At 37.7% G+C, this 25,246-nt stretch overlaps 1 protein-coding gene across 13 annotated transcripts in view; it reads left to right on the forward strand.

Moving 5' to 3' along the window:
- The window catches only part of GULP1 (GULP PTB domain containing engulfment adaptor 1), a 240,868-nt gene that overhangs the window by 201,943 nt on the left and 13,679 nt on the right, over positions 1-25,246 (forward strand). For 10 of the 13 annotated variants that reach the window (XM_059393010.1, XM_059393012.1, XM_059393017.1 and 7 more), the window contains 4 exons: positions 2,279-2,416; positions 13,980-14,096; positions 14,292-14,372; positions 14,777-14,869. In XM_059393010.1, the coding sequence (XP_059248993.1) occupies positions 2,279-2,416; positions 13,980-14,096; positions 14,292-14,372; positions 14,777-14,869 (429 nt within the window). The remainder of the gene's footprint in view (positions 1-2,278; positions 2,417-13,979; positions 14,097-14,291; positions 14,373-14,776; positions 14,870-25,246) is intronic. The other 3 variants (XM_059393023.1, XM_059393022.1, XM_059393021.1) reach the window with 2 other exon arrangements.

Below are 25,246 nucleotides of genomic sequence, written 5' to 3' on the forward strand. Positions count from 1 at the left end.
AGTATCTGAACTTTTCATCCATACATAGAACATACTATATTTTGGATCCACTAAAAGAAAAGAACCTGAAAAAGGTTTTACCAGCTCCACTGAGCATCAGGACCTCAAGGAGATTCCTGGGAGTCCTGGTTGCTAGAATCCACTCAGGACTTTCAGGTTCAGAATCTGCTAAAAAGACTTCGCATCTATATCATAAAAAACAAACCCAGAACCACCCCATGTAACTCTGATACAGCCTGTTCTCAGACACGAGTTTAGGAAGTGCTGTTTGGGGAGACCTACGTGAATCAGAACAAGGTCTGCCGTTCTTTCTGCTTCGGATTATTTTACTTAGTTGTAGTGAAAAAAAATATTATGCTTGTTAAATAAATTTATTTATATTAAAATGTACATGTATGAGGTAGGAGTTAAAAATTATTAATCTAACATGGGCTTCATAGAAAATAGACTACTTTTCTATGCCATGTGGTTGAATGAAGAGAGAAGAGAAAAGCCATCTTGGTTGGTTCCAGTCTCTCTCTCTCTCTCTCTCTCTCTCTCTCTCTCTCTGTGTTTTCCCTTTCTTCTTTTCTCGCTGATCCTTCCAACGAAGATCATGCAGCGGTGGAAAGAGGTGGTGTAAGGGAAACGGGGATTTCCTTATTCTTTGTTCCGACTCCAATAAAATATGGTCAGTGTTCAAGTGTAGTTGTGCTTTCACTGTGCTTGACTGTGTTTCCAAGTCTGTCTGGTCTCATCAAAAACTAGGGCTACATTTAAAATTCATAAAGATTTATCACAATAACAAAAAATTCACAAAAATAATAAAATTACAAGTTTTAGCTTCCTAGTCTTCTTTTGTCAGAAGATAGCTCTGTCAATCTAAACAAAAATTAAGATGATTCCCGACTGGCCTTACCAAAGGCTTTCTGTGACCATACTGGGCAGTAAGTGAACAGGGCCTGTGGACGCTTTACCACCAGCCTATGTGAATGGTGTGTTTTCATGTTACTTGTAGTTTCTCCTACAAGTAGAAAAAAAAAAAAAATCCGTCTTTTTTCTATGTTACATAGTCATGATACTTCCTCTATATTGTCATTAACATGATAATACTGTTTACGAACTGGTGTGTGCCTGCTGTCAGTATTTGGAAGCTGCAGGGTGGCTCAGTGTTGTTCGATTGACAGTATTAACACTAAAATAAAAAAAAATATGTCAGCAAAGAAAGGACTGGCCAATCAGAAAAGTATAGAAGGACAGTCTCAGACAGATATGGCCATTGTCCATCTTAGCACAAACCCAAGGAAGGGAAGATGTCCTCATCAGATGCCGCGGTAAGCTGAGCCCCTCTTTTTGGGATCATTCCTTCCTGCTGTTGCAATGGATGCATCAAGCTATCCAGTGAGGACAGAAATGTCACATTCGTACAGCGCGCTTCCTCATTCTAATTGTCATGCTTGCCTTTGATGACTTACCATTTGGTTTTTATGCAGGGAAAAAATACAGTGCTATAAACAAATTCTCTTAACATCTATTTCTGTATCTTATTTACTCATGTTCAGTCTGATGAGCAGTAATGGGAATCAGAGTGAAAGATCAGATCTCATCAAACGGACATATCAGACCCTGAACTTGGACAATGTTAGAATGTATATATTATATGTCTGTCATATATATGTATATGTATAAAATATGTATGTGCATATATGAAAAATATAAAACTGTAACCGTATATATATTTCTGATTAGTAGGGTTGATTCAGTAATTAAGATGCTTGATATGTAGACCTTCCTCATGAGGACATGTAAAATGCTATTTGATGTGAAGACTAAGGTTGAAGGGGTGGTGTGTTTCATAGGAAATCATGTACAGAAGAATTTGTCTTTTAAACTGTAATGTTAGTGAGGAGAAGTAAGGTAAAATGAAAACGTTCTGGTAAAAAAGTTCTGCTAATTCTGTAATCTTGTGGAAGTACCTTAATTCTCGGGGCCTCGGTGTTCTTCTAAGTGAAGTTTCAGAGTTTAGTCTCTCACGGTTGCAATCAGAAAGTGCACGCACCTCTGACCCTTCCATATCCTGCTTGTGTTTCTCTAAGTCCTGCTGAGATCCACCGGAGTTTAGTCTGAGTTAGGAGGCCGTCTCCTGCACGTATTTGTTTAAGTTTGGGTGTATGTGACACCGAACTTCGACAGATGATTGTTTCACTTTTAAAGTCATGAGCTGTATGTTACGAACACAAGCTGGTATTTCAGAAAGTGGGCAAAAATCTCAACTGTTTATCTCCGTTTGTGTTCGCAGGAAGTCCAACACAATTGCCAGCTTCATAGAATATCGTTTTGTGCAGATGACAAAACTGACAAGAGGATATTCACTTTCATATGCAAAGATTCTGAGTCAAATAAACATTTGTGCTATGTATTTGACAGCGAAAAGTGTGTAAGTATGCCAGATGTTTTAGGGTGGTTTGTTCTGTTTTACAAGCCAGGAATTGTCTTGTTTCCGGCATTAGTGAAGTATTTGGAAATGAATAAGGTCTGCAAATACTTAACTACACTAACATCCATCCTGTCCCGAGAAAGTGCTTCAGGGCTTCATCCCTAACTGAATTCTCATGTTCATGGGCGCAAGCTTGCATGCAAATTTCTTTCCCTAGAACGTCATGCCTGCTTATGTTATGCATTTATTTCCTTTATCATCATGTATTTATAATTTTAATCTCAACTATGACTTAGCAATAGGTACGTGATGCAAAGAGTAATGGTGAGCAGAGTGTTTCTTTTTTTCTAGAATGCGATGGATATGATAAAAATAAATATTTTAAACTCCAGGAAGTAAAATCTGTATGGCTCCTTTAAAAAATCTCCAGTACTTTGAAAAGCTGGTTCTTGATTTTCATTATTCAGAAAACTTAATATGATGAAAGGTAACAGAATTGTATGTGCATGAACGTTGCCTGCATGCGTGTGTGTGAGCAGATGTAACCTCCGGTTCTCAGCAAGTAAGATCGTTTAGGGAATTCTGAAGTTAAGTCCTGTAATAGTGCTTTTAATCATCTGGAATCTTCGGAAAACCGTACATCTTGATTATAATAAGCATAAGCTAATGTGAATCATAATCTAGTTTGACATCCTATATAAAACATAAGATACAAATTCCAAACACACATGCGGCCATTAATGACTTAATGAAGGAAGAGCATCCAACCTCGGCAACATCACCGGCTTAGACTGGAGAAGGAACTTCATTCACTTATTTTCTTATTTTTCTGCATGAGTTGGGGGTGGGAGTGGGAGGGAGCAGAAAGAGAAGGAGAGGGAGAGAAGAGACTCTGCAGGAAGCGTGGAGACTGACACGGGGCGTGATCTTGCCACTCGGAGATCCTGACCTGAACCCAAATCAAGAGTTGGGCACTTCACTGACTGAGCCAGCCAGGCGCCCCAGTATGTGAGCTTCTTGAAAGCAAATACCTTTTTATTTGTCCATGCAGCTCCTGCATTCAGTGGACAAAAGATACTCAATGAGTTTTTCCTTATAGAAAAAGGACCATATAGAAAAAGTTACAAAGCGTAGAGTAAGTTATTATATGTATCTTTTAAGCTATAATGCTCTAAAAATGCAAACTTATGTGCTAAGCTCTTGGCATCATAGTACTTTTTTGAGGTTTTGATGATTATGAAACAGCTCATCAGAAAAATAGGCTCACCCATATGACAATATTATAGGTTCAGTAAGGCATTTGTTTGTTTGCTTGCTTATTGTTTTGAGGATTTTATTTATTTGAGAGAGAGTGAGTGAACAAGAGCCAGAGTGGGGGAGGGGCAGAAGGAGGAGGGGAAGCAGGCTCCCCACTGAGCAGAAAGCCTGGATGCAGGGCTCGATCCCAGGACCCTGGAATCATGACCTGAGCCCAAGGCAGAGGCTTAACTGACCCAGGTGCCACCCAGGTGCCCCCCAGGTGCCCCCATAAGGCATTTTCTATAAAGTTCAAGTTGTTTTTGAAATTTATTGTATTGAATGAGTGGGTTATATTAGATATTCCAAGTGTTTCTTTACCATGATCATTTGCAGATGTTTTTCTCTCTCTGGTTGAGAAGATGAAAGTTGATATTTGTTGAATATCTTCTATGTGTAAGATATAATAACCTTTTACCACTTATACCAGGCAGTAAACTCAGTTGTCCTTCTTTCTTGCTTTAAACTTAGAAATAAATGGCCTTGGGGTCCTTGGAAATACTCTTAATTTGAATTTATTATAAATGTTAGTCTTCTTACAGTTGTGTGTCACGTGTTTTTATTTGATCTCCATCCAAATTTATTGGATTATTTAAAACATAAGCTTGCCAGAGTAACTGCATAGTTATATTATTTCAAAAGTATAAACTCTGTTTCACCCTAATCATAATTGTTTATATTTTATTTCAAGAATTTAAATTCCTTGACCCATTATTCTCTTTGGATATAACATACTATTTTTTCTTGAGTGTTGAAGATAATTTCCTGGAGCCTAAAGCAGTGGCTCATAACTATTAGTGTATATAATATTCATAAAGAGGGCTCTTTGGTTTTCACTTCAAAAAATAAGTTCATATTGATTGAGACTTGATCTCAGGAAATCTGTATTTAGCAAGTTCACCAAGTGATTCTGCTACAGGTAGATGGAATTCTGGGCTTTGAAAAGAGGTCCAAGTTACTTCTTCAGCTCTAAGTGTGCATGACTTTAGTGAGCTCAAAGAGGCTATGTTTCCTTAAAATTTCATTGTATCATTTTACCTCAAGGTTTTATTTGCTCTAATTATAATAATGACTATATTCACAAAATTGATTTGATATGTATGTTGAACTTTTGACGTGCCATCCTCTTTAATTCTCATGTTAACTGGCTAATCATGGAAGATTAAAACAGGAAAATAAATAATGGCCCAATTGGCAAAACTCTTTCCTCTTTATAAAACCAAGGAAGAAGCTTTATAAAACCAGAGAAGTTGAGTGAGTTTAGCAGTTTACAAAGCTGGGTAGTAACAGAGTCAGGATTAAAATGTAAGATCTTAGATTACCTTTGTAACATTGGTTTCCATCATGCTGTATTATTTTTGTAATTGTGACTGGTTCCAGAGCCCATCCACTCTTATTGGGGCCTTCATCTTATCTACTCATTGTATCTTTTTTAGTACTTCTGTGAAGTTGTTGAATGTTTGAAAGATAGATAAAAACCAATCATAGTATGTCATAAGACTGAAATTCACTACGTTGTAAATAGTTTCATGTTGTATTTGTGAGCTTCCTCCCTCCATGGTGACAGTGAGGATCACATGGGAAACTAGAGTATCCAGTCCTGCCAAGAAGTAATGTAGAGAAGCCAAATGTGGAAGCTGAACCTCTACCCCACCATGTGGTAATGAGGTAGTGATCTCCATTCCCATTCTCCTACTGGAATGGTGTCTGAGTAAGCCACTAAAATGCAAAGCTTAAATAATTTCTAGAGTCTTATAATATCAAAAATACCCCAAACTTAGTTAAAAGTCACTCATCATATCAAGAAATAGGAATATGTTAAACTAAATGAAAAAAAGATTACCAGTAGATTCCAACACTGAGATGAGAGAGATATTAGAATTACTGAAGATTTTTAAGCAACCATCATAAAAATGATTTAAATAAATAATTACAAGCACTCTTGAGACACATTAAAAAGTACAGAATTTTATCAAAGAAATAGAAAATCTAAGCAAAGAAAAAAAAACCAATAGGAGTATTAGAACTGAAAAACCACAATAACCAACTGAAAAACTCAGTATCTGGGCTCAGTGGCAGAATGGAGAGGACAGAGGAAAGAATTAGTGACCTGGAAAAAGGAGAGATTATAAAATGTCCAATTTAAACAACACAGAGATAATAGGCATATGCATGCACACACACACACCCCCACACACCCCCACACACATATAATATAAAAAGAAAACAGGACTTCAGGGATCTCTTAATCTGTAACAATATGGGTGACATTTATGTGTCATCAGAGTCTTGGAAAAAAAGAAGAAAAAGAAGACAGCCTTGAAGAAGCACTTGAAGAAATAATAGCTACAAAGTTCCTGATTTTGATAAAAAGCATAAACCTATAGATTAAAGAAATTGAGTGGACTCCAAACAGGATAAACCCAAACAATTCCATGCCAAGATGTATCACAGTTAAACTTCTGAAAACTAAAGACAAAGAAAAATCTTGAAGACACAGGACATAATCAAGTCCTATAGCAGAAAATTAATCTTAAATACAGTTTATTTCTCATTAAAAACCATGAAGGCAAGAAGAAAATAGCAAAATAATTTTGAGTGTTGGGTGGGGGGGGGGAGAACTGTCTAGAATCCTATATCCAGGAAAAATGCATACTTCAGGAATTAAGGAGAAATTGAAAAATTATCAGATGAGAGAAAACTAAGATAATTTGACCTATCCAAATGGATGGCTAAAGGAAGTTGTCTAAACAGAAAGGAAACAATAAAAAAAGGAACCTTGGAACATGAGGAAAGAACAAGCTAAGCAACCATGTGAGTAAATCTTTACTTTTCTAAGTTATTATTGAAAATAAAAAATACCAACAGCATTTTTCACAGAACTAGAATTTTCCAACAGTCTTAAAATTTGTTTGGAATCACAAGAGACCCTGAATAGCCAAAGCAACTTTGAAAAAGAAAAGCAAAACTGGAGATATCACGATTCTGAACTTCAAGTCATATCACAAAGCTATAGTGATCATAACAGCACAGAACTGGCACAAAAATAGATGGATTAATGGAAAAGAATAGAAAACCTAGAACTGAGGTGGCAATTATGTTTTCAACTAATCTTTGACAAGCAGGAAATAATATCTAGTGAGAAAAAGACTCTTCAACAATTGGAATGGGGAAACTGGACAGCATCATGCAGAAACGAAATTGGATCACTTTCTTAGACCATACAGAAATGTACAGAATGCATGAAAGACTTAAATGTGATGAAACCATCAAAACCCTAGAGGAGAACACAGGTTGTAACCTTTGACTTGGACTATACCAGCTTGTTTCTAGGTATGTCTCTTGAGGCAAGGGAAACAAAAGCAAAAACAAAGCAAAAATAAACTATTGGGACTTTATCAAAATAATGCACAGCAAAGGAAGCAATCTACCGGGGTGCCTGGGTGGCTTACTTAAGCCTCTGCCTTTGGCTCAGGTCATGATCTCAGGGTCCTGGGATCGAGCCCCACATCGGGCTCTCTGCTCAGCAGGGAGCCTGCTTCCTCCCTCTCTCTCTTCCTGCTTCTGATCTCTGTCTGTCAAAATAATAAATAAAATCTTAAAAAAAAAAAAAAGAGGAAGCAGTCTACAAAACTAAAAGGCAACCTACAGAATGGGAGAAGACATTTGCAAATGACATATCTGATAAAGGGTTAGTATCCAAAATATTTTAAAGACCTTATACAACTCAACATCCAAAAAATGAATAATGCAACTAAAAATGGGCAGAACGCATGAATAGACGTTTTTTGAAAAAAGACATCCAGATCGCCAATAGACATATGAAGAGATGCTCAGCATCTTTTCACCAGGGATGAATGAGGGAAATACAAATCAAAACTACAATGAGATATCATCTCACACCTGTCTGAATGACTAAAATCAACAACACAAAAAACAAGTGTTGGCAAGGTTGAAGAGAAAGGGGAACCTTCTTGCACAGTCGGTGGGAATACAAACTGATGCAGCAACTGTGGAAAGCAGTATGGAGATTCCTCAAAAAAATCAAAAATAGAACTATCCTATGATCCAGCAATTGTACTACTAGATATTTACCCAAAGAATACAAAAATACTAGTTCAGAGGGTTACATGCACCCTCATGTTTGTAGCAGCCTTATCTACAATAGCCAAATTATGGAAATTGCCCAAGTGTCCACTGACTGATGAATGGTTAAAGAAGAAATGGTGTGTGTGTGTGTGTGTGTGAATATATATGAATATTACACAGCCATAAAAAAGAATGAAATCTTGCCATTGGCAATGACATGGATGGAGCTACAGAGTATTATGCTAAGCAAAATAAGTCTGTCAGCAAAAAAGAAAAAACCACATGATTTCACTCATATGTGGAATTTAAGAAACAAAATAAATGAGCAAAGGAGAAGAGAGAGAGGCAGACCAAAAACAGACTCTTAACTAAGGACAACTAATTGATAGTTACTAGAGGGTGAGGGGAGTAGGTTAAAACAAAACAAAAAACCCCAAAAAACTTTCTGATGTGATTCTAAATATATATATATATATATATGAAATATGTAAGGCGATCATATTATATATAGGAAAGTTGGAAGGAACATAAAACTTCTTTCTACATCTCACTTGAACTGGAGAAATGACAACACTAGTAGACTGTGATAAGTTATATAAATATAATATGCATCATAGAGCAATCATTTAAAAAAACTATACAGTTAAATACATTTAAAATGCTATAGGTAAATCAAAATTATATTATAAAAATACTTCAAAAACTTGAAACAGTATAGTAAAAAGAAAATAGAGAAAGAAAACAGGTGGGGAGCCTGGGTAGCTCAGTTGTTAAGCATCTGCCTTTGGCTCAGGTCATGATCCCAGGGTCCTGGGATTGAGCCCTGCATCGGGCTCCTTGCTCAGCAGGAAGCCTGCTTCTCTTTCTCCCACTCCCCCTGCTTGTGTTCCCTCTCTCGCTGTGTGTCTCTTCATCAAATAAATAAGTAAATAAGATAAAAAAGAAAACAGGTGACAGGAAAGAAAAATGTAAATGGCAAATTTAAGCTTTAATGTATCAAAAATTACATTAAATATAAATGGTCTAAATAAAAGAGATGGTCAGAGTGGGTTAAAAAAAACTTATCCAGACTTACATTTTCTATAAGAAATATTTTGCAACTATAGTGATACTGATGATACAGGAAGATTGAAAAGAATAAAGACTAGTAAATATATATTATGCAGGCATAATTAAAGCAAAAGTATAGCAACACCAGATAAAATAGACTTCAAAATAAAATTACCAGGGACAGAGAGGGCATTATATAAAGAAATAAGGATCATACCGCCAAGAGAGCCATCTAAACATGTATAACCAAGCAAAAAGCTATAAAGCAAGTAAAGTAAAAACTGATAGTTCTGAAAAGAAACACAGGAAAAATAGAAAACATACAAAAATAGTTGAAGAATTTCTTACCCAAATTGAGAGAGCACCTAGACAGGAAATGATCAAGAATATAGAATTCAAAAGATTCCACCCCCAAACTTCTAGAACTCATACAGCAATTCAGTCATGTGTCAGGATACAAAATCAATATTCAGAAATCAGTTGCTTTCTTATATAATAATAATGAAAATATCAGAAGGGAAATCAGAGAATCAATTCCGTTTACTATAGTACCAAGAATCATAAGACACCTGGGAATAAACCTAACCAAAGAGGTAAAAGATCTGTGCTCAAGGAACTACAGAACACTCAAGAAAGAAATTGAAGACACAAAAAAAATGGAAAAGCATTCCATGCTCATGGATTGGGAGAATAAACATTGTTAAAATGTCTATACTGCCTAGAGCCATCTCTACTTTCAATACCATCCCGATCAAAATTCCACCAACATTTTTCAAAGAGTTGGAACAAACAATCCTAAAATTTGTATGGAATGAGAAGAGACCCTGGATTGCTAAGGAAATGTTGAAAAAGAAAAAAACTGGGGGCATCATGTTGCCTGATTTCAAGCTTTACTACAAAGCTGTGATCACCAAGATAGCATGGTACTGTCCAAAAGGAGACACACAGACCAGTGGAACAGAGCAGAGAGCCCAGATATGGACCTGCAAATCTATGGTCAACTAATCTTCAACCAAGCAGGAAAAGATATTCAGTGGAAAAATGACAGTCTCTTCAATAAATGGTGCTGGGAAAATTGGACAACTGTGTGTATAAGAATGAAACTCGACCATTCTCTTACACCATACACAAAGGTAAATTCAAAATGGATAAAAGACCTCAACATGAGGCAGGAATCTATCAAAATCCTAGAGGAGAACATAGGAAGTAGCCTCTTTGATATCGGTCACACACAGCAAGTTCTTTCAAGACATGTCTCCAAAGGCAAAGGAAACAAAAGTGAAAATGAACTTTTGGGACTTCATCAAGATCAAAAGCTTCTGCACAGCAAAGGGAATAGTCAACAAAACCAAGAGGCAACCCACAGAATGGGAGAAGATATTTGCAAATGACACTATAGACAAAGGGCTAATGTCCAAGATCTATAAAGAACTCCTCAGACTCAACACACAAAAAACAGATAATCACGTCAAAAAATGGGCAGAAGACATGAACAGACACTTCTCCAGAAAAGACATACAAATGGCTAACAGACACATGAAAAAATGTTCATCATCATTAGCCATCAGGGAGATTCAAATCAGAACCACATTGAGAAACCACCTTACACCAGTTAGAATGGCAAAAATTAGAAATTAGAAAAGGCAAGAAAATTAGAAAGGCAAGAAAGAAGTGTTGGAGACGATATGGAGAAAGGAGAACCCTCTTACACTTGTTAGGAATGTACGTTGGTGCAGCCACTTTGGAAAACAGTGTGAAGATTCCTAAGAAATTAAAAATAGAACTTTCCTATAATGCCGCAATTGCACTACTGGGTATTTACCCCCAAAATACAGATTTAGTGAAAAGAAGGGCCATCTGTACCCCAATATTCATAGCAGCAATGGCCATGGTCACCAAAGTGTGGAGAGAGCCAAAATGCCCTTCAATAGATGGATGGATAAAGAAGATGTGGTCCATTTATACAATAGAATATTATGCCTCCATCAGAAAGGATGAATACCCAACTTTTGTATCAACATGGACGAAAGTAGAGGAGATTATGCTGGGTGAAATAAGTCAAGCAGAGAGAGTCAGTTATCATATGGTTTCAGTTACTTGTGGAGCACAAGGAATAACACGGAGGGCATTGGGAGTTGAAGAGGAGAAGTGAGGTGGGGGAAATTGGAGGGGGAGACAAAACACGAGAGACTGTGGACTCTGAGAAACAAACTGAAGATTTTGGAGGGGAGGGGTTGGGCGTTGGGTGAGCCAGGTGGTGGGTATTAAGGAGGGGATGTATTGCATGGAGCACTGGGTGTGGTGCATAAACAATGAATCTTGGAACACTGAAAAAATGTTTTAAAAAAGATCAGATATCAAAAATATATATATAGTTACTCATTACTCAATTACATCGTCAACCAGTGGGATCTGATTAAACTCTATAGGGATCTCCAGTCAACAACAGCAGAATGCATATGGTCTTCCAGTGCCAAAGGAACAGGTACCCAAATAAACCATATCCTGGGCTATAAATAAATCTCAAAGATGTTATAGAATTGAAACAACAGAAAATAATTTAAAAATTAATAACAAAATTCTTCAAAAACTGGAAATGAAACATAAGTATTCCATATGTCAGAGACATATGGAGTACTTATATGTGTTTCTTACTTACATATGTTTCTCAGTACTTACATATGTTTCTCAAAGGCAAGTTTAAAATACAGTGAAATGTATGTAAATGAAAAAGAACATTATCAACATTTGAGTGATATAGCAAAAACAGTGCTGAATGAGAAATTTATGACAACTAAATTAACACACTAAAGGAATGTCTCAAATCAATGATCTAAGCTCCTAACTCAAATACCTAGAAAATAAAACATCAAAATAAACTCAAAGAAAATAAGAATTAATAAAGGAAAAATTAACAACATTGAAAGCAAAAACAATTAGAGAAAACTAATGAAAGAAAGAGCTGGTTCTTTGAAAGATCATAAAAGTATCAAAATTTTAGTGAAATTGGCAAAGTAAAAAAGAAAAAGGAAAGACACCAGTTACCCATGTCAGGAATGAAACAGGATATTTCACTGCAGACCCTCAAGATAAAAAGAATAAGAGGATACTATAGATAAAGGTATACACACACACACACACACACACACACACACACACACACAAAAGACAATACAGATTAATCAATTTAAGAGAGAAATACTACCATAAAACACCCTATATTAAATACATAATTTTGAATAGTCCTGTAGCTATAAAGGAACTCAAATTTATAATTCAAAATATATTAAAAGAGAACTTTTAAAAAAATGATTTTACTTATTTATTTGAGACAGAGACAGTGAGAGAGCATGAAGGGGGAGAAGGTCAGAAGGAGAAGCAGACTCCCCTTGGAGCTGGGAGCCCAATGCAGGACTCCATCCCAGGACTCCAGGATAATGACCTGAGCTGAAGGCAGTGGCTTAACCAAGTGAGCCACCCAGGCGCCCTAAAAGAGAACTCTTAATGCCTAGATGGTTTCACTGGAGGAATCTATAAAATGCTTAAAGAAGGGCGCCTGGGTGACTCAGTGGGTTAAAGTCTCTCTGCCTTTGGCTCAGGTCATTGATCCCAGGGTCCTGGGATCGAGCCCCGCATCAGGCTCTCTGCTCGGCAGGGAGCCTGCTTCCCTTCTTCTCTCTCTGCCTGCCTCTCTGTCTACTTGTAATCTCTGTCTGTTAAATAAATTTTTTAAAAATGCTTAAAGAAGAATTAACATTATTCTACACAACTTATTCCAAAAAAACAGAAGAGGTAAAATCACCCCTCAATTCATTTTATGAAATTAGTATACCCCTAATATCAAACAAAAGACAGTGAAAAGCAATCAAACATTAGTACAGACCAACCTATAGCCCCCAGAACTATAGATGCAAAAATTTCTAACAAATTATTAGCAAATATAATTCTGCCATATATAAAGCAATTAAACATCAAGACCAAGTGGAATTTTCCCCTAGGATACATATCTTGTTCAACATTCAAAAATCCAACCATGTAATCAACCATATTAAAGGCCAAAGAAGAAAAAATATATGATCATATCAGTCAGTGCTTAAAAAATATTTGAAAAAAATCAGTACCCATTCAGGGCTAGAAACTCTGAGAAAAATTGGAATATAAAGAAACCTTTTCAATTTGACAAAACATTTACAACTACAGATATAATTTTACTTAATGTTGTAAAAGCTGAATGCTTTCCTTCTAAGACTGAGAACTAGGCAAGGATTTCTACTCTAACCACTCTCATTAAACACAGTCTTGGAAGTTCTAAACTTTGCAATAAGGCAAAACGAGAAAATCAAAAGCATGGAGATTGTAAAGGAAGAAATACTACTTATTTGCAGGTATCATAATTGATACCAGGTAAGATAGTAATGAGGAAGGAACAATCTGGTGGTCTTAGGACGTATGTGGCAGTTTCTGATTGATCAACCGGAAACTGTGAGTTGTTTATGAGGCCAAATTCAGATGACAGATGTATTTTGTTCAATGCAGGCACTGTGTTTTACAATAATATCACTTACAATTGGGAGCTTTTATATAAAAATCCAGATTTCTGACCTCATCTCCCATATTTAAAATCTGACAACTCTTGGTTGGAATTGTTCATTTCCACCATTAACTGGAACCCAGTATTCCGCTTGGAGAGGGCATACCTCCGGTGTCCCACGACACCCCCCACTCAGCCTCCTTCGAGTTACCTGCCGGGTTTAACCTGCCCTCCTCGTCAGGAAGAGGAAACAAGGTGCCCAGCGGCAGGAGAACTGCGGCCGGCCCCGGGCTCTCTGTTAACGGCCCCAAACACGTGAGGCCAGAAGGAAAACATGCTGTGGTAACGTAGGTGACAGGGTGGCTGGAACTCCGGCCTCCAGCTGCCACAGCGACTTATTTAATTAACAAACCTTTTTTTTTTTTTTTTTTTTTAATTTTGTGCATGAACAGGCATTGAGTTACTAGGTTTGCACAGACAACTGACTCCTTGACCACGTCTCTACCTGAAGTCACTGCCCCTTTGAAGTGCCTCGTGTGAATGTTTTTCTTGAGTCAAAGAGCAGTCTAACATATCAAATCTTTGATTTTTACAAAGGCTGAAGAAATAACTTTAACAATCGGCCAAGCATTTGACCTGGCATACAGGAAATTTCTAGAGTCTGGAGGAAAAGATGTGGAAACAAGAAAACAGATTGCAGGACTGCAGAAAAGAGTGAGTAAACGAAACTTTTTGTTTCACATTTACGTGATGTAAGTACAGGGAAACTTGCATATCATCAAACAAATCTAGAAGGCCTGCCATTAAATTTCCCCCACACTGACTGGAACTGCTTTCACTATGTTCCTATAATTTTTCATTCCTGATCCCCTGCACAGTTTTAACCATTTTATATTGAATTCCCACAAGAACTTAGTGTTCTCATGTGACTTTGCTTCACTTCCTGATGCTTCTCATGGGGATCAGAGCAGCAGAAGCAGCAGATGCTGGGTAAGTGGTTTCCCATGCAGATCAGATTCCTTTGTAATTAAATTACACCCTTTCTCCACTGTCTTCAAAATCATCATAAGCAAGTTTCACTGTCTTGCGGTTATACTCCAAGATTATGGGGAACAGACTGCACAGTGCAACCAGAAAACACAGAGATGAGGTATTAGAAACATGGAATTTGCACATGTATAAGAACATATCTTAAACTTTATAAACTGTCTTTCCAGTGATCTAGAATTTCCTGATAGTTCCCAACCTTTATCAAATAATTTTCTCCCCTGTGCACAAGAGTACATTAAAATTTTGAATAATATGAAATCCTATTCATTAATGTAGCCAATGTGATAGCCAGTATTTTCTAAGAATACATTTCTGAAGGTTATTCAAAAATTATTGCTTTTTAGATTCAAGACTTAGAAACCGAAAATATGGAACTTAAAAACAAAGTACAAGATTTGGAAAGCCAGTTAAGAACAACCCAAGTATCAGCATCTCCAGTAAGTTTATGGACTCTGGGCATGTTCTTCTTAGAAACGAGATTTTGTGGTGATACAACATCTCCGGGTCATCTGTGATGTTCCATCAGCTCTGTGATGTCTATAATACTCTGGGATCAGTTACTTGAAACATGGGTCGAGATGAAAGATGTTAATCACAAAATTTAAATGACCTCGGTGGCTCAGACAAGAGTTGCTCTTCCATGTTGCTCTTTGCCCTGGTGTTTTGTAGAAGAAGCCATCCCCCAGTTTGTTCTTTTCCTCTTTGTGACATAGTCTTTCTCACATCCTTACTGGTTACTATTTACTGAGCTTAGATTCATGACCTAAGCCAACACCCCTGGAGCACTGACCTTCATTAGAGACACTGGACAGCTAATAGGACCGACTTTGGTTGGTTTCCACTGGGAGTGACACAGTTGAGCTTCAGACCCTAAAATGAGTGGTGGTCTCTGCAGACAGCTCTCAAATATTTAGTTACATTATTTGCTTTTGGTTTATCATAGATTCAAAGTCCTTTTGGCAATACCATGTAAGATACCATTCTTTCATGATTTTAGCTAAGGGAATCTTTTGGGAGAGGAAGAGGGGATTTAAAACAATATTTTTTTTCTGGCAAAATATATTTAGAAAACTTTTTTTCTTCTTGAACCATCTTTGCTACTGATATTCTCCAGTAAACAATATATTTCATTTTGCATTTTAAAAATACTTACTATATAACTTACAGCATGATGCCGTGATGCTATAAACTGAAACAGAAGTATAGCATTTGCAAATGTTTGAAAAGAGTTTTTATTTCTAGTTTTTATTTGCAAGTTCATGTTGGTTCAATTTCTAGACTAATTCAATGAAAATCATATATCTATATATAGAGAGAGACAGATAGATACAGATATATAGGTAGATAGCTGGTTTGCTATGCAGTGTAAGAAACCAAAGTCAGTCTTATTAAAGTCCAGTATCTACAGTGCAGGTCAGTACTCTAGGGGTGGCTTGGCTTAGTCATATATTTATATATATATATATGGCTGTCTAGTTCTAGAATATTTCAGCAGTTCATGATAAACAATGCGCCTATAAGAAATTGCGTTTAGAGTTTCAAATTCGGTAGGCCCTGGAGACGGTCAAAGAACTTCCGTTTCAGCTCGCCCTTTCCATCTCTCTCGCTGAAGCACTTCGCGTTTCATTGCTTGGCATATGGTGTGTGATAGTTGTGTCCGGACGGCCCAGGTAAGAGACGGTGGGAGTTAGGTTCTTGTGTTCCCATGTACCTTTGTTATGGACAGTGAGGCTGGCTTTATTAAAATGTCTTTCCTGTTTGTTTGTTTGTTTGTTTGTTTGTTTCTCTTCACTGCCATCACTGTTTGCTTCTCATCAAGATTAGGATATTTTTCTTTCCTCTCTGGTCACAAGGAACAGAGCATCAGCTCAAACTCCTTCTTTAAACTTTGGTCCCAAAATGGAGTAAAACCCTTCTGGGTCTTGCTGAAGATCTTACTATAAACCATCCTCTGGGAAAAAACTAGGAATAGAAACATACATGAAGGGAAGTTGTGTTTTTAAGCAATCTTAATAAAGTTTATTTCTGGAATTCATGGTATGTGAATAATAGCTTTACTTTAGTCTTTGTGTTTGCAAAGAAATAAGATCCATTACCATTTTGGATGCAAACCCAAAGCTCTGTCTCTAGATGGAGAAGTAAGACACCGTGTTGGGGGGCAAGGTAGATTTAGAAGAGCAGAAGGGTCTGGGGCATGTTGATGAGTGATGAAACAGTCCTGCCCTCTTTTATCTCCTGGAAGCAAGCATTGCCCTGGACTGGCACTGGGGCAACTCAGAAGAAGGTGGGTCAGGTTGGGGCTTATGCAGGTGCACTGGCGATCTGAAATGGCCACCAAGTCAGCTTCAGAAATGGCGGGGGTCAGGAGGAATGAAGAGATGACACTTGCCCCAGTTCCCGTGATCCTCTGGCTGAGCTAGCTGTCACTGGGAGTGAGCATGAGCTTGGCATGTAAATGAAACAAAGTCTCTCTGTATGTCCATTATTCAGCAGTCTCATTGGTAGAGTCTGTTACATAAAAAAACAATAATTATTCAGATAGGCAGTTACTAAAAAGGATTAGCTCCACAAGTTGTCATTTAATAATTATTATAAACATTGTGCTCGTCTCGGTACTGAATATGTCTCAGTAAAATGTTTCAGAGGCTGTAACTAAAAGGCTCAATTAAGAAAAGAGAAATAATTTTCTCTAAACCACTTTTTTGAACCTAATATATGTGTGTAGAAAATTTATTGCTTCATCAATCATTATGCAAATAGCTCAAATTATAACTTTCAATTATATTCTTTTGTCATAGTAATACCTTAGTATTTCTTCTTTATTTTAACTCAAAAATTACTTGTGTTATAGTTTTTCAGTTTCTAAAGGTTTATATGATTTCTGAAGTTGATGGTATACTGGATGATGTACATCTTTAAGGTAAAAAAATAGAAAGTACTTGATTTTTTAAAAAATTACTTGATTTTTAAAGGAAGGAGACTCAACATTTTTAGGTTGCTAAAAGATACCTGATGTTTTAGAAAGTTTTTGAAGAGATTATAAACAAATGTGTTTGCCTTTCATTTTTGATTTCAGTTATGTAGATGTGGAATACATTAATATAACATTAAGTGCTCTATTTATTTCACATTTCATAAAATTATCTCCCAATTTTCTGATACTAAAAATGAACTGAATCAAATTAAATTATCTACAGCTATTTAGTATGAAATATTGCCATGCTTACAAATATCCACTCTGTTGAAGGTTTGTTAATGATTTAAACTATTAAACTTGAATTTAGAAAGCAGTGAAAATTATAAATAATTAAAATATAAATTTAAAGTATAGGTAACTTGTTTAATAGCTTACAGTGGATCTATAGTAAAACAAATTTCTGTTAAGTTAGAACCTTTCTTAGGAAATTTGGCCACCAGTGTTATAGGACAGAGCCAGGACACAAAGCATTTCCCAGAATGCCACAATGTGTAGCGAGGTTATTACGCAGTAGATGCCTACTGGGCTGTAACTCCGATGATGAGACTCTATCGCTTTTCCTTCCTTGTTGATTTCCTTCACTATCAGAGGACTGAAGGACAGAATGCTCCCAAGCCACGGAAGTTCTTAGCCTTTGTTTAAGGGATCAGAGGCAGCAACTAATGCATGAATTACGGAAGTGCTGCAGTGAATTATGAATCCCATTATGCTGATCGAAGTTACGATAGAGGTGGGTTTGGTATGGAAAATTGATTTGGCATCAGGTTTTCCCCGAGCTTTTAGGGTGTTGTGGTGAGAGAAAGCCCCAAGACAGATGACTCTTCTCCAGTGACCAGCCCAAGAGGAGTGTGGATCCTACTGGAAGCCACATTTTTCCGAAGTCACACAGAAGTAACTCTTTTGCCATATAAAACAGTCTAACTCAGAAATGGTTCTCTATAAATGACTTAACACTAATTATGACTTAACAATGACTTAACATAAAAATAAGCACATAAAACAAGTTTCCTAAAATGTCAGGATTTGTAGTCAAACACAATATAGTCCACATCAAGCCTTAGTCAAAGTAAAAGAAAAGATTTAGCTTTAAAACCTAAATTAAAGATTAGCTTTGAAATAGTCTCTTTGGGAAGAGGGAGAGAAGAAAACAAAAGTAGGAATGGAATTGTGGAGGGATTGTGAAATAAAAAGTAATGTAGAAAATGAAAATAATTCAAAATCACTGGTTTGGATGCTGTTCTTATCAGTGTGTGATGAAATAGGAGATAAAGTCAATTATGGGAAGCATCAGAAAAATAAGAAACATTTTTGATTAGATAACTAAAAGATTGCAAGCTATTTTTCCTAACGAGAGATCCAAAGTCCTAGTTGGATTTCTGTACCACCGAACAATGGTTCAGAGGAATCAGATCTTCTCATAAGAAATTAGTTTTAGAGATGTTGATCTTTTATTCTATATAAAGTCAAAAATGAAAAATATGGGGCTCTGTTGAGTAGAATGTTCCAGACTGAGAATCTCTGAATGAGGTTGAGTCACCACGAGAGAACATACATACATTTCTCTGCACTCCCCAAAGGCACCCTGTGGAAAGGTGCTATTTCTTAGACGGCGGCCGGCCATCGCATTTGTGTTATATACATCATTGTAAATTGGTCATTCTGATTTGTTTTGAGAATGCAAACTAAGTAATTTTGGTTCAAGCTTCTTCTTCTTCTTTTTTTTTTTTTTTTTTTAAGTTTTATGTAATTATTTGACAGAGAAAGGGCACAAGTAGGGGGAGTGACAGCCAGAGGGAAAGGGAGAAGCAGGCCCCCCGCAGAGCCAGGGAAGCCCCAGGACCCTGGGATCATGATCTGAGGCGAAGGCAGTGGCTTAACCAACTGAGCCACCCAGGCACACTTGGTTCAAACTTCTAATGAAATTCTTCAGAAATTCTAAAAAGTCCTTTCAAGGTTTCACTGTGTAAATTGTAGTTTTGTTTTTATTTTTTCTAGTCCTACTAAGTCGTCACTTCTTTTTTAGAATAGTATCTTAGTGACATGTCTTATGTATTACAATGCATATCACTTTGATTTTTATTTTCTCCCATTTGTCCGCTGCATACACTAAATACAGTTGTGATCCGTTACGGCAGCGAATAAAATATTTATTGAATGTCAAATGCAGTCACATGGCTAGGAGGTTGGGTTTGAGCAGCCTATGAGTTTCAGCTGTTACAGGGAACAGAGAGAGAGATGGGTGATCAACCCATAGGTCAATGAATAAATAAGTTCAAAAATTCAGATTTGATATATGGTGTGAACAAAATAAAATACACCAGAATAGGAGCAAATAGCTGGGGAGCTGGAGACGGTGATCGCGGAAGCCCCTTCTGCGGAGGCCTGCAGTTGTCTAGTGCAAAGAGCTGGAAACAGTGACAAGACCTTTGTGCCTGGAGCATAGTGACCAATAGCCAAAACGAGTTGGAGATGACATTAGACAGAGAATTGGGGACTAGATTTTATAGGGCCCTGTAGAGGTTTTTTTTTTTGTTATTTTTTTTTTCTTTTTTCTTGACTGAGGAATTACTGGTACGTTTTAAACAGGGGACTCGGGGGTCGTCTGGCTGACGTCTGCACCACGGTCTGTAAAGTGTTCAAAACAAGGCCCGAAACCTGTCTAGGAGACTATTTCAGTAGCTTAGGAGAGGAAGAAGAGGAAATTGGTCTAGAATTCTGTCATTTCATGTGGTGCATGTAACTTTATCCATTTAAAAAAAAAAAAACAAAAACCTTTATTTATCTGAGAGGGAGGGAGGGGGGAGCATGAGTGGGGGAGGGGCAAACCAAGAGGAAGAGGGAGAAGCAGACTCCCAGCTGAGCACAGAGCTAGGTGTGGGGCTCCATCCAGCGTGCTGGGATCGTGGCCTGAGCCGAAGGCAGACGCTTAACGCGCTGAGCACTGGATGCCCCTCACTGGATAGGTGCTGGAAGCGGAGCTTGCAGCATTTATGATGGATTGGTTGGGGCTGTAGAGTGAAAGAGGGGTCAGAATTCTCCCTTAGGGCTTTATCCTAAGCATCAGGTTAGTGATGCCATTTTTCAAAATAGACATGACTTAGGGAAGGTGCAGGACAAAGATGTAATATTTCACTTTGGCTCACCTTAGTTCTGCCTGATGCACAGCCCCCTGGAGGTGCTCATTAGGTGGCTGGACACGCAGATCTGGAATGAAGGAGGTCTGGGCTCCTCATGATAGCACTGGAGTGAAAGAGGTTTTCTCTCTTTCTGTTACCATTTAGGTGATTGTTCATTGATTTAGTTAATAAACCCAGTATAAATTTGCCCAGCTTGAGGTTCTAGAGTAGTTTAGTTCTAGCTAAGGAAAACAAAATAGAGACTTACTTCTTGCTCAGTATTAAAATTAAAGACATTTCTAACTACAAATCAATGTATACGTTCAATAGATACCCAAACTCGTTTTTACTTAAAACCAGTTCCTCGTATGCATGACGCATGAAGGGCCACACCTCATTTCAATTTTCTCGTGGATTATTGACAGACTGTGTTTTAAGTTGTTCTTAAAAAACAGAATGCTTACATGTTTCCTAAATTCCACTCTGTTCAATCATGGGTTCCTTTTCTAAGGCAAATGAAATAGCCTTTGATAGCACCCGTATTACATACCTCTGTATCACTCTGAAGTTGTGGAAATCTTTTCACTGGTTTTCTACAGTCATTTAGATACACTGAGAAATTTCCGTTACTTGACTGTGCTGTTTGCTTTTTGCTGTGTTTTAGTGGTTTGGCAATAGATTAGAGGTTGGGTTTCCACCATTTGGTACTAATTATCTAGGAACAATCTGATTTCCATTTATTATATTCACATGGCAGTGCTGCCTGTATTTATATCAGAAAGAAAAGGGGTTTATTCTGCCCTCCTAGCCTCATGAATGCCCCCAGAAGATTGTTCCATTATAAGATGTGGGCATAGCAAGTTAAGTCAGATTGTTCCTCATGATTCTTGTGTCTGGATGCTTACATTTTACTTTTCTGGCTATAGATGCTTTTAACCAAATCAGACGATTGCCAGAAAGTTAAATGAATAAAATTGTAGTCCTTAGAAGTACTGGACTTTCTATTGCTGAGTAAAATAAATGTCTCCCTTTCAATTAAACCTAGTGTTTGTTACTGGATAAAATTCTACCTTTACATAATCAACTGCGTGGCCACTGATTAGACTTGATAGGACAATTATAACCTAAAATGTGTATTTCCTTGTGGGTAAACAAAAGTGCCTGTTTATCTTCTTCTAGTGTTTGCTCGACTGTTACTGAAGTCACGATGGGCAGGAGCAGATTGTGAAAACTCTCAGTTACACAATGAGCCAAATGTGAATCTTTAAACAAAGGCATAAATTTTAAGCATGACATTGATTCAAGAACGTTTGCTGTGCACAAAAAAATGATTACTGGTGCACGGCTTCATTTTCATAATTGCTACTTGCAAAAAAAATGATCCTAAAGAAGTAAACTCTAACTATTGGGAAGAAAAATACATTCCGTTCCAATTCTGACCATGCATACCTGATTAAATCTTTTAATTTCGTGTTGCAGTTTTCCTCTCTGGGATCTGCAGACAATCCTAGCCACTCAACTTGTGGCATTCTTGGAAGAGCAAATAAGATAATAGGTCTTACAAGTAAGAGACCAATATCACCAAACTGTGAATCTAGAAATCTGAAAAAATACATTCGTGATGCTTTAAATCCTATACTCTGGAAGTTGTTACTTTTAAAACTTACTTAAAAAGTGATGTCATGGGGCGCCTGGGTGGCTCAGTGGGTTAAGCCGCTGCCTTCGGCTCAGGTCGTGATCTCAGAGTCCTGGGATCGAGTCCGGCAACGGGCTCTTTGCTCGGCGGAGAGCCTGCTTCCCTCTCTCTCTCTCTGCCTGCCTCTCCATCTACTTGTGATTTCTCTCTGTCAAATGAATAAATAAAATCTTTAAAAAAAAAAAAAAAGTGATGTCAGAGGTGTAACAGTGAACTTTGAGAGTGTGAATCAGCATGGCAGCATAGAAAAAATTTGCCAAACTATTTGGCATCAGTGTTGTATTTTGTCATCTGTAGTTTCATTTATAATCTTTATAGTCTACCAGTTATTCAACTAGAAAAGTATAGACATATTTCAAATATAAATTTAAATAATTAAATAATTTACTTTCTAAATTAAATTCTAAGTAGAGTTATTTTAATAATGATAAATCATATTTTAATCTTAAAGTTGTTTGTTTTACATTTTAAAACCATATTTGGGTATTTATATTAGCAAAAGAATTAACAGCATAAAATAAAATTTTGTTATCATTCTACTATTTCTTAGGTATTGCCAAAGAACTGTGTAATGCAGATTTCTTATTGTTTTTTAGACATAATTGACCTTCCCTGAGAATTCAGACCCTTTTACCACACTTCATCATCACTGTTCTATTTAGACAAGAATGAGGTTGAAGTATTCACTTGGGCCTGAATGTCCCAAGCCACCACTTCCTCAAAGATCCAGCTACAAAACTACAACAATGACAATGAACTGCAAATATGGGCGCTCACTTTTTTTTTTTTTTTTTTTTTTTTTTTAAGAGAGAGAAAGAGAGGAGAGAGAGAGGAGGGGCAGAGGGAGAGAGAGAATCCCAAGCAGGCTCCACGGCCAGCACGGAGCCTGAAACGGGGCTCAGTCTCACAACCCTGAGAGCATGACCTGAGCTGAAATTAAGAGTTGGATGCCTACTGACTGAGCCCTCCAGGTGCCCCTGGGCGTTCATTACTAACAGGCCTTAAAAACCTTACCATGTCGGGGTACCTGGATGGCTCAGTGGGTTAAGCCTCTGCCTTCAGCTCAGGTCATGGTCCCGGGGTCCTGGGATGGAGTTCCGCATCGAACTCTCTGCTCAGCTCGGAGCCTGGTTCCCCCTCTCTCTCTGCCTGCTTGTGATCTCTCTCTCTGTCAAATAAATAAATAAAATCTTAAAAAAAAAAAAAAAAAAAAAACCTTACCATGTCTGTGTAAGTAATATGTAACATCCCTGAGAATGGGATCAGATCTTGTGCACCATCATGAAGACCAAAGGACTTGGAAGTATGAGCATAAAGGACCAAACAGTGGTGCCATGAATTTCTGTAGGAGAGTCCAAAAATTTTGGTTTTTAGCCATCTGTTAAAATACTGACAGAAGACACAAAAATATCAAGCTGTCTTCATCTAAACTATGTATTTAATTTCTTAAAACAAATAAATATCCTCAACCAGTTAAAAATGGCAGTTTAAAAAGTTTAAAAAGACTAGCTCCTGACCCCCTACATTTAGAAACACCACTCGAAATGCTTAACAGATGTGATATTTAATTCCTTGACTTGAATCATTTCTCAGTTAGGAATCATGAACTCAGACATCAGTAGAGCCCAGGCTGAGACGTAAGTATGTAATCTTGTGTGGTGGGGGGGACTGGCGGGGGCGGGGGGGCGGGGACTGACAGGAGAGCCCATACCCAGCAGAAAAGGCACAGCAGTTACTGTCGGTCATTCGCATGCAAGTCTGTGGACCCACTTTCTAGATTTTGTAACTTCTCAAGTAGAGCTCCCGATTTTAATGCGCAATGTCTTAACATTACCCACAAGCAGCCAGTTCAGTGTATCAAAGATCCGTGTGCCCCGAGCAACACGTGTCCATTGACCAAATCAGCTGCAGCTCTCTGTAGATACCCGAGCTCCACCATTCTGGAGTAGTTAAAAACTTGATTATTTTCATATTACATACATTCCTTATCTGTATACATCAAAATTTTGAAGTTATCTGTGTACATGCATACATGTGTACGTATCTGCATACAGACGCCCGTGGAGGGCAATGGAGGAGACAGTATTATATGCATATTAACAGAGTGGTCAGCGACAGAACTCAGACCCTCAGAGATTCTGCTTCCACACTGAGCCCTTCCCTCAACTTAAATCTCTCACTTGGCATTGCCTGATTCTCCCTTCAGCTTTGAGAGCTGTGTGAAGACGTGACTCAGCTTATTGGTGCCTATATTTGGAGGCCTCCTTTTTGGGGGCCTATGGCCATGACCTTTTTAAAATGCCTCTGTCAAGGCCATCTTAGGAGGGCCTTGAAGACTCACTCCTTTCTCCACTCTGATTCGGTGTTCAATGCTTTTCTGCCCCTGGCCCTTTCTCCTTTCTCTCCCCCCGGCTTGTCCCCTCCCCTCAGCAGACACAATGCCTTGCTTCTGCCCTGATACTTCTAACCTTCACCCAGTGCCACTTTCTGGGGGGAAAAGGACATTGATGAAGCCAGTACCTTCTTTCTGGCCCCTTGCTTTTACCGTAGCAGGAAGTGAATAAAGGCTGAACTACTGCTTTCATTTTGACTTGATATAACTGACCACTCTGACAGCTCAGCTCTTACCCTCTCAGCTGTTGACAGCAGCTTTCCGTACTGTAATGTAATAACTTCCGCGAGTCATCCAGAAACTGATGTGCAGACCCAGAATAGTGTACTGCTTACTGATTCTTGAGTCACTTATTATTTCATTTATTTGAGATGCTTGACAACCCCCTCTGCCCATCCCTGAGAAGTCTTACCATTTGGAAATCACAACCTACAGAAAGATCGTGATGATTGGAGTCAGATTATTTTAAATTTAGGCTCTGCTTTTTACCTCATAGAGGAATAAATCACAAAGAATCTATGGGCTTTGATTCCTATATTTTATTATAATAAGGATGTAACATTACTAATACAAATATCTCAAAAAAATGTTTTGAGGATTAAATCTAAAATGATTGTTGTAACCCTTTTTGAA

The sequence above is a fragment of the Mustela nigripes genome, chromosome 3 (genome assembly GCF_022355385.1).
Source record: "Mustela nigripes isolate SB6536 chromosome 3, MUSNIG.SB6536, whole genome shotgun sequence".
NCBI classification, from domain to species: domain Eukaryota; kingdom Metazoa; phylum Chordata; class Mammalia; order Carnivora; family Mustelidae; genus Mustela; species Mustela nigripes.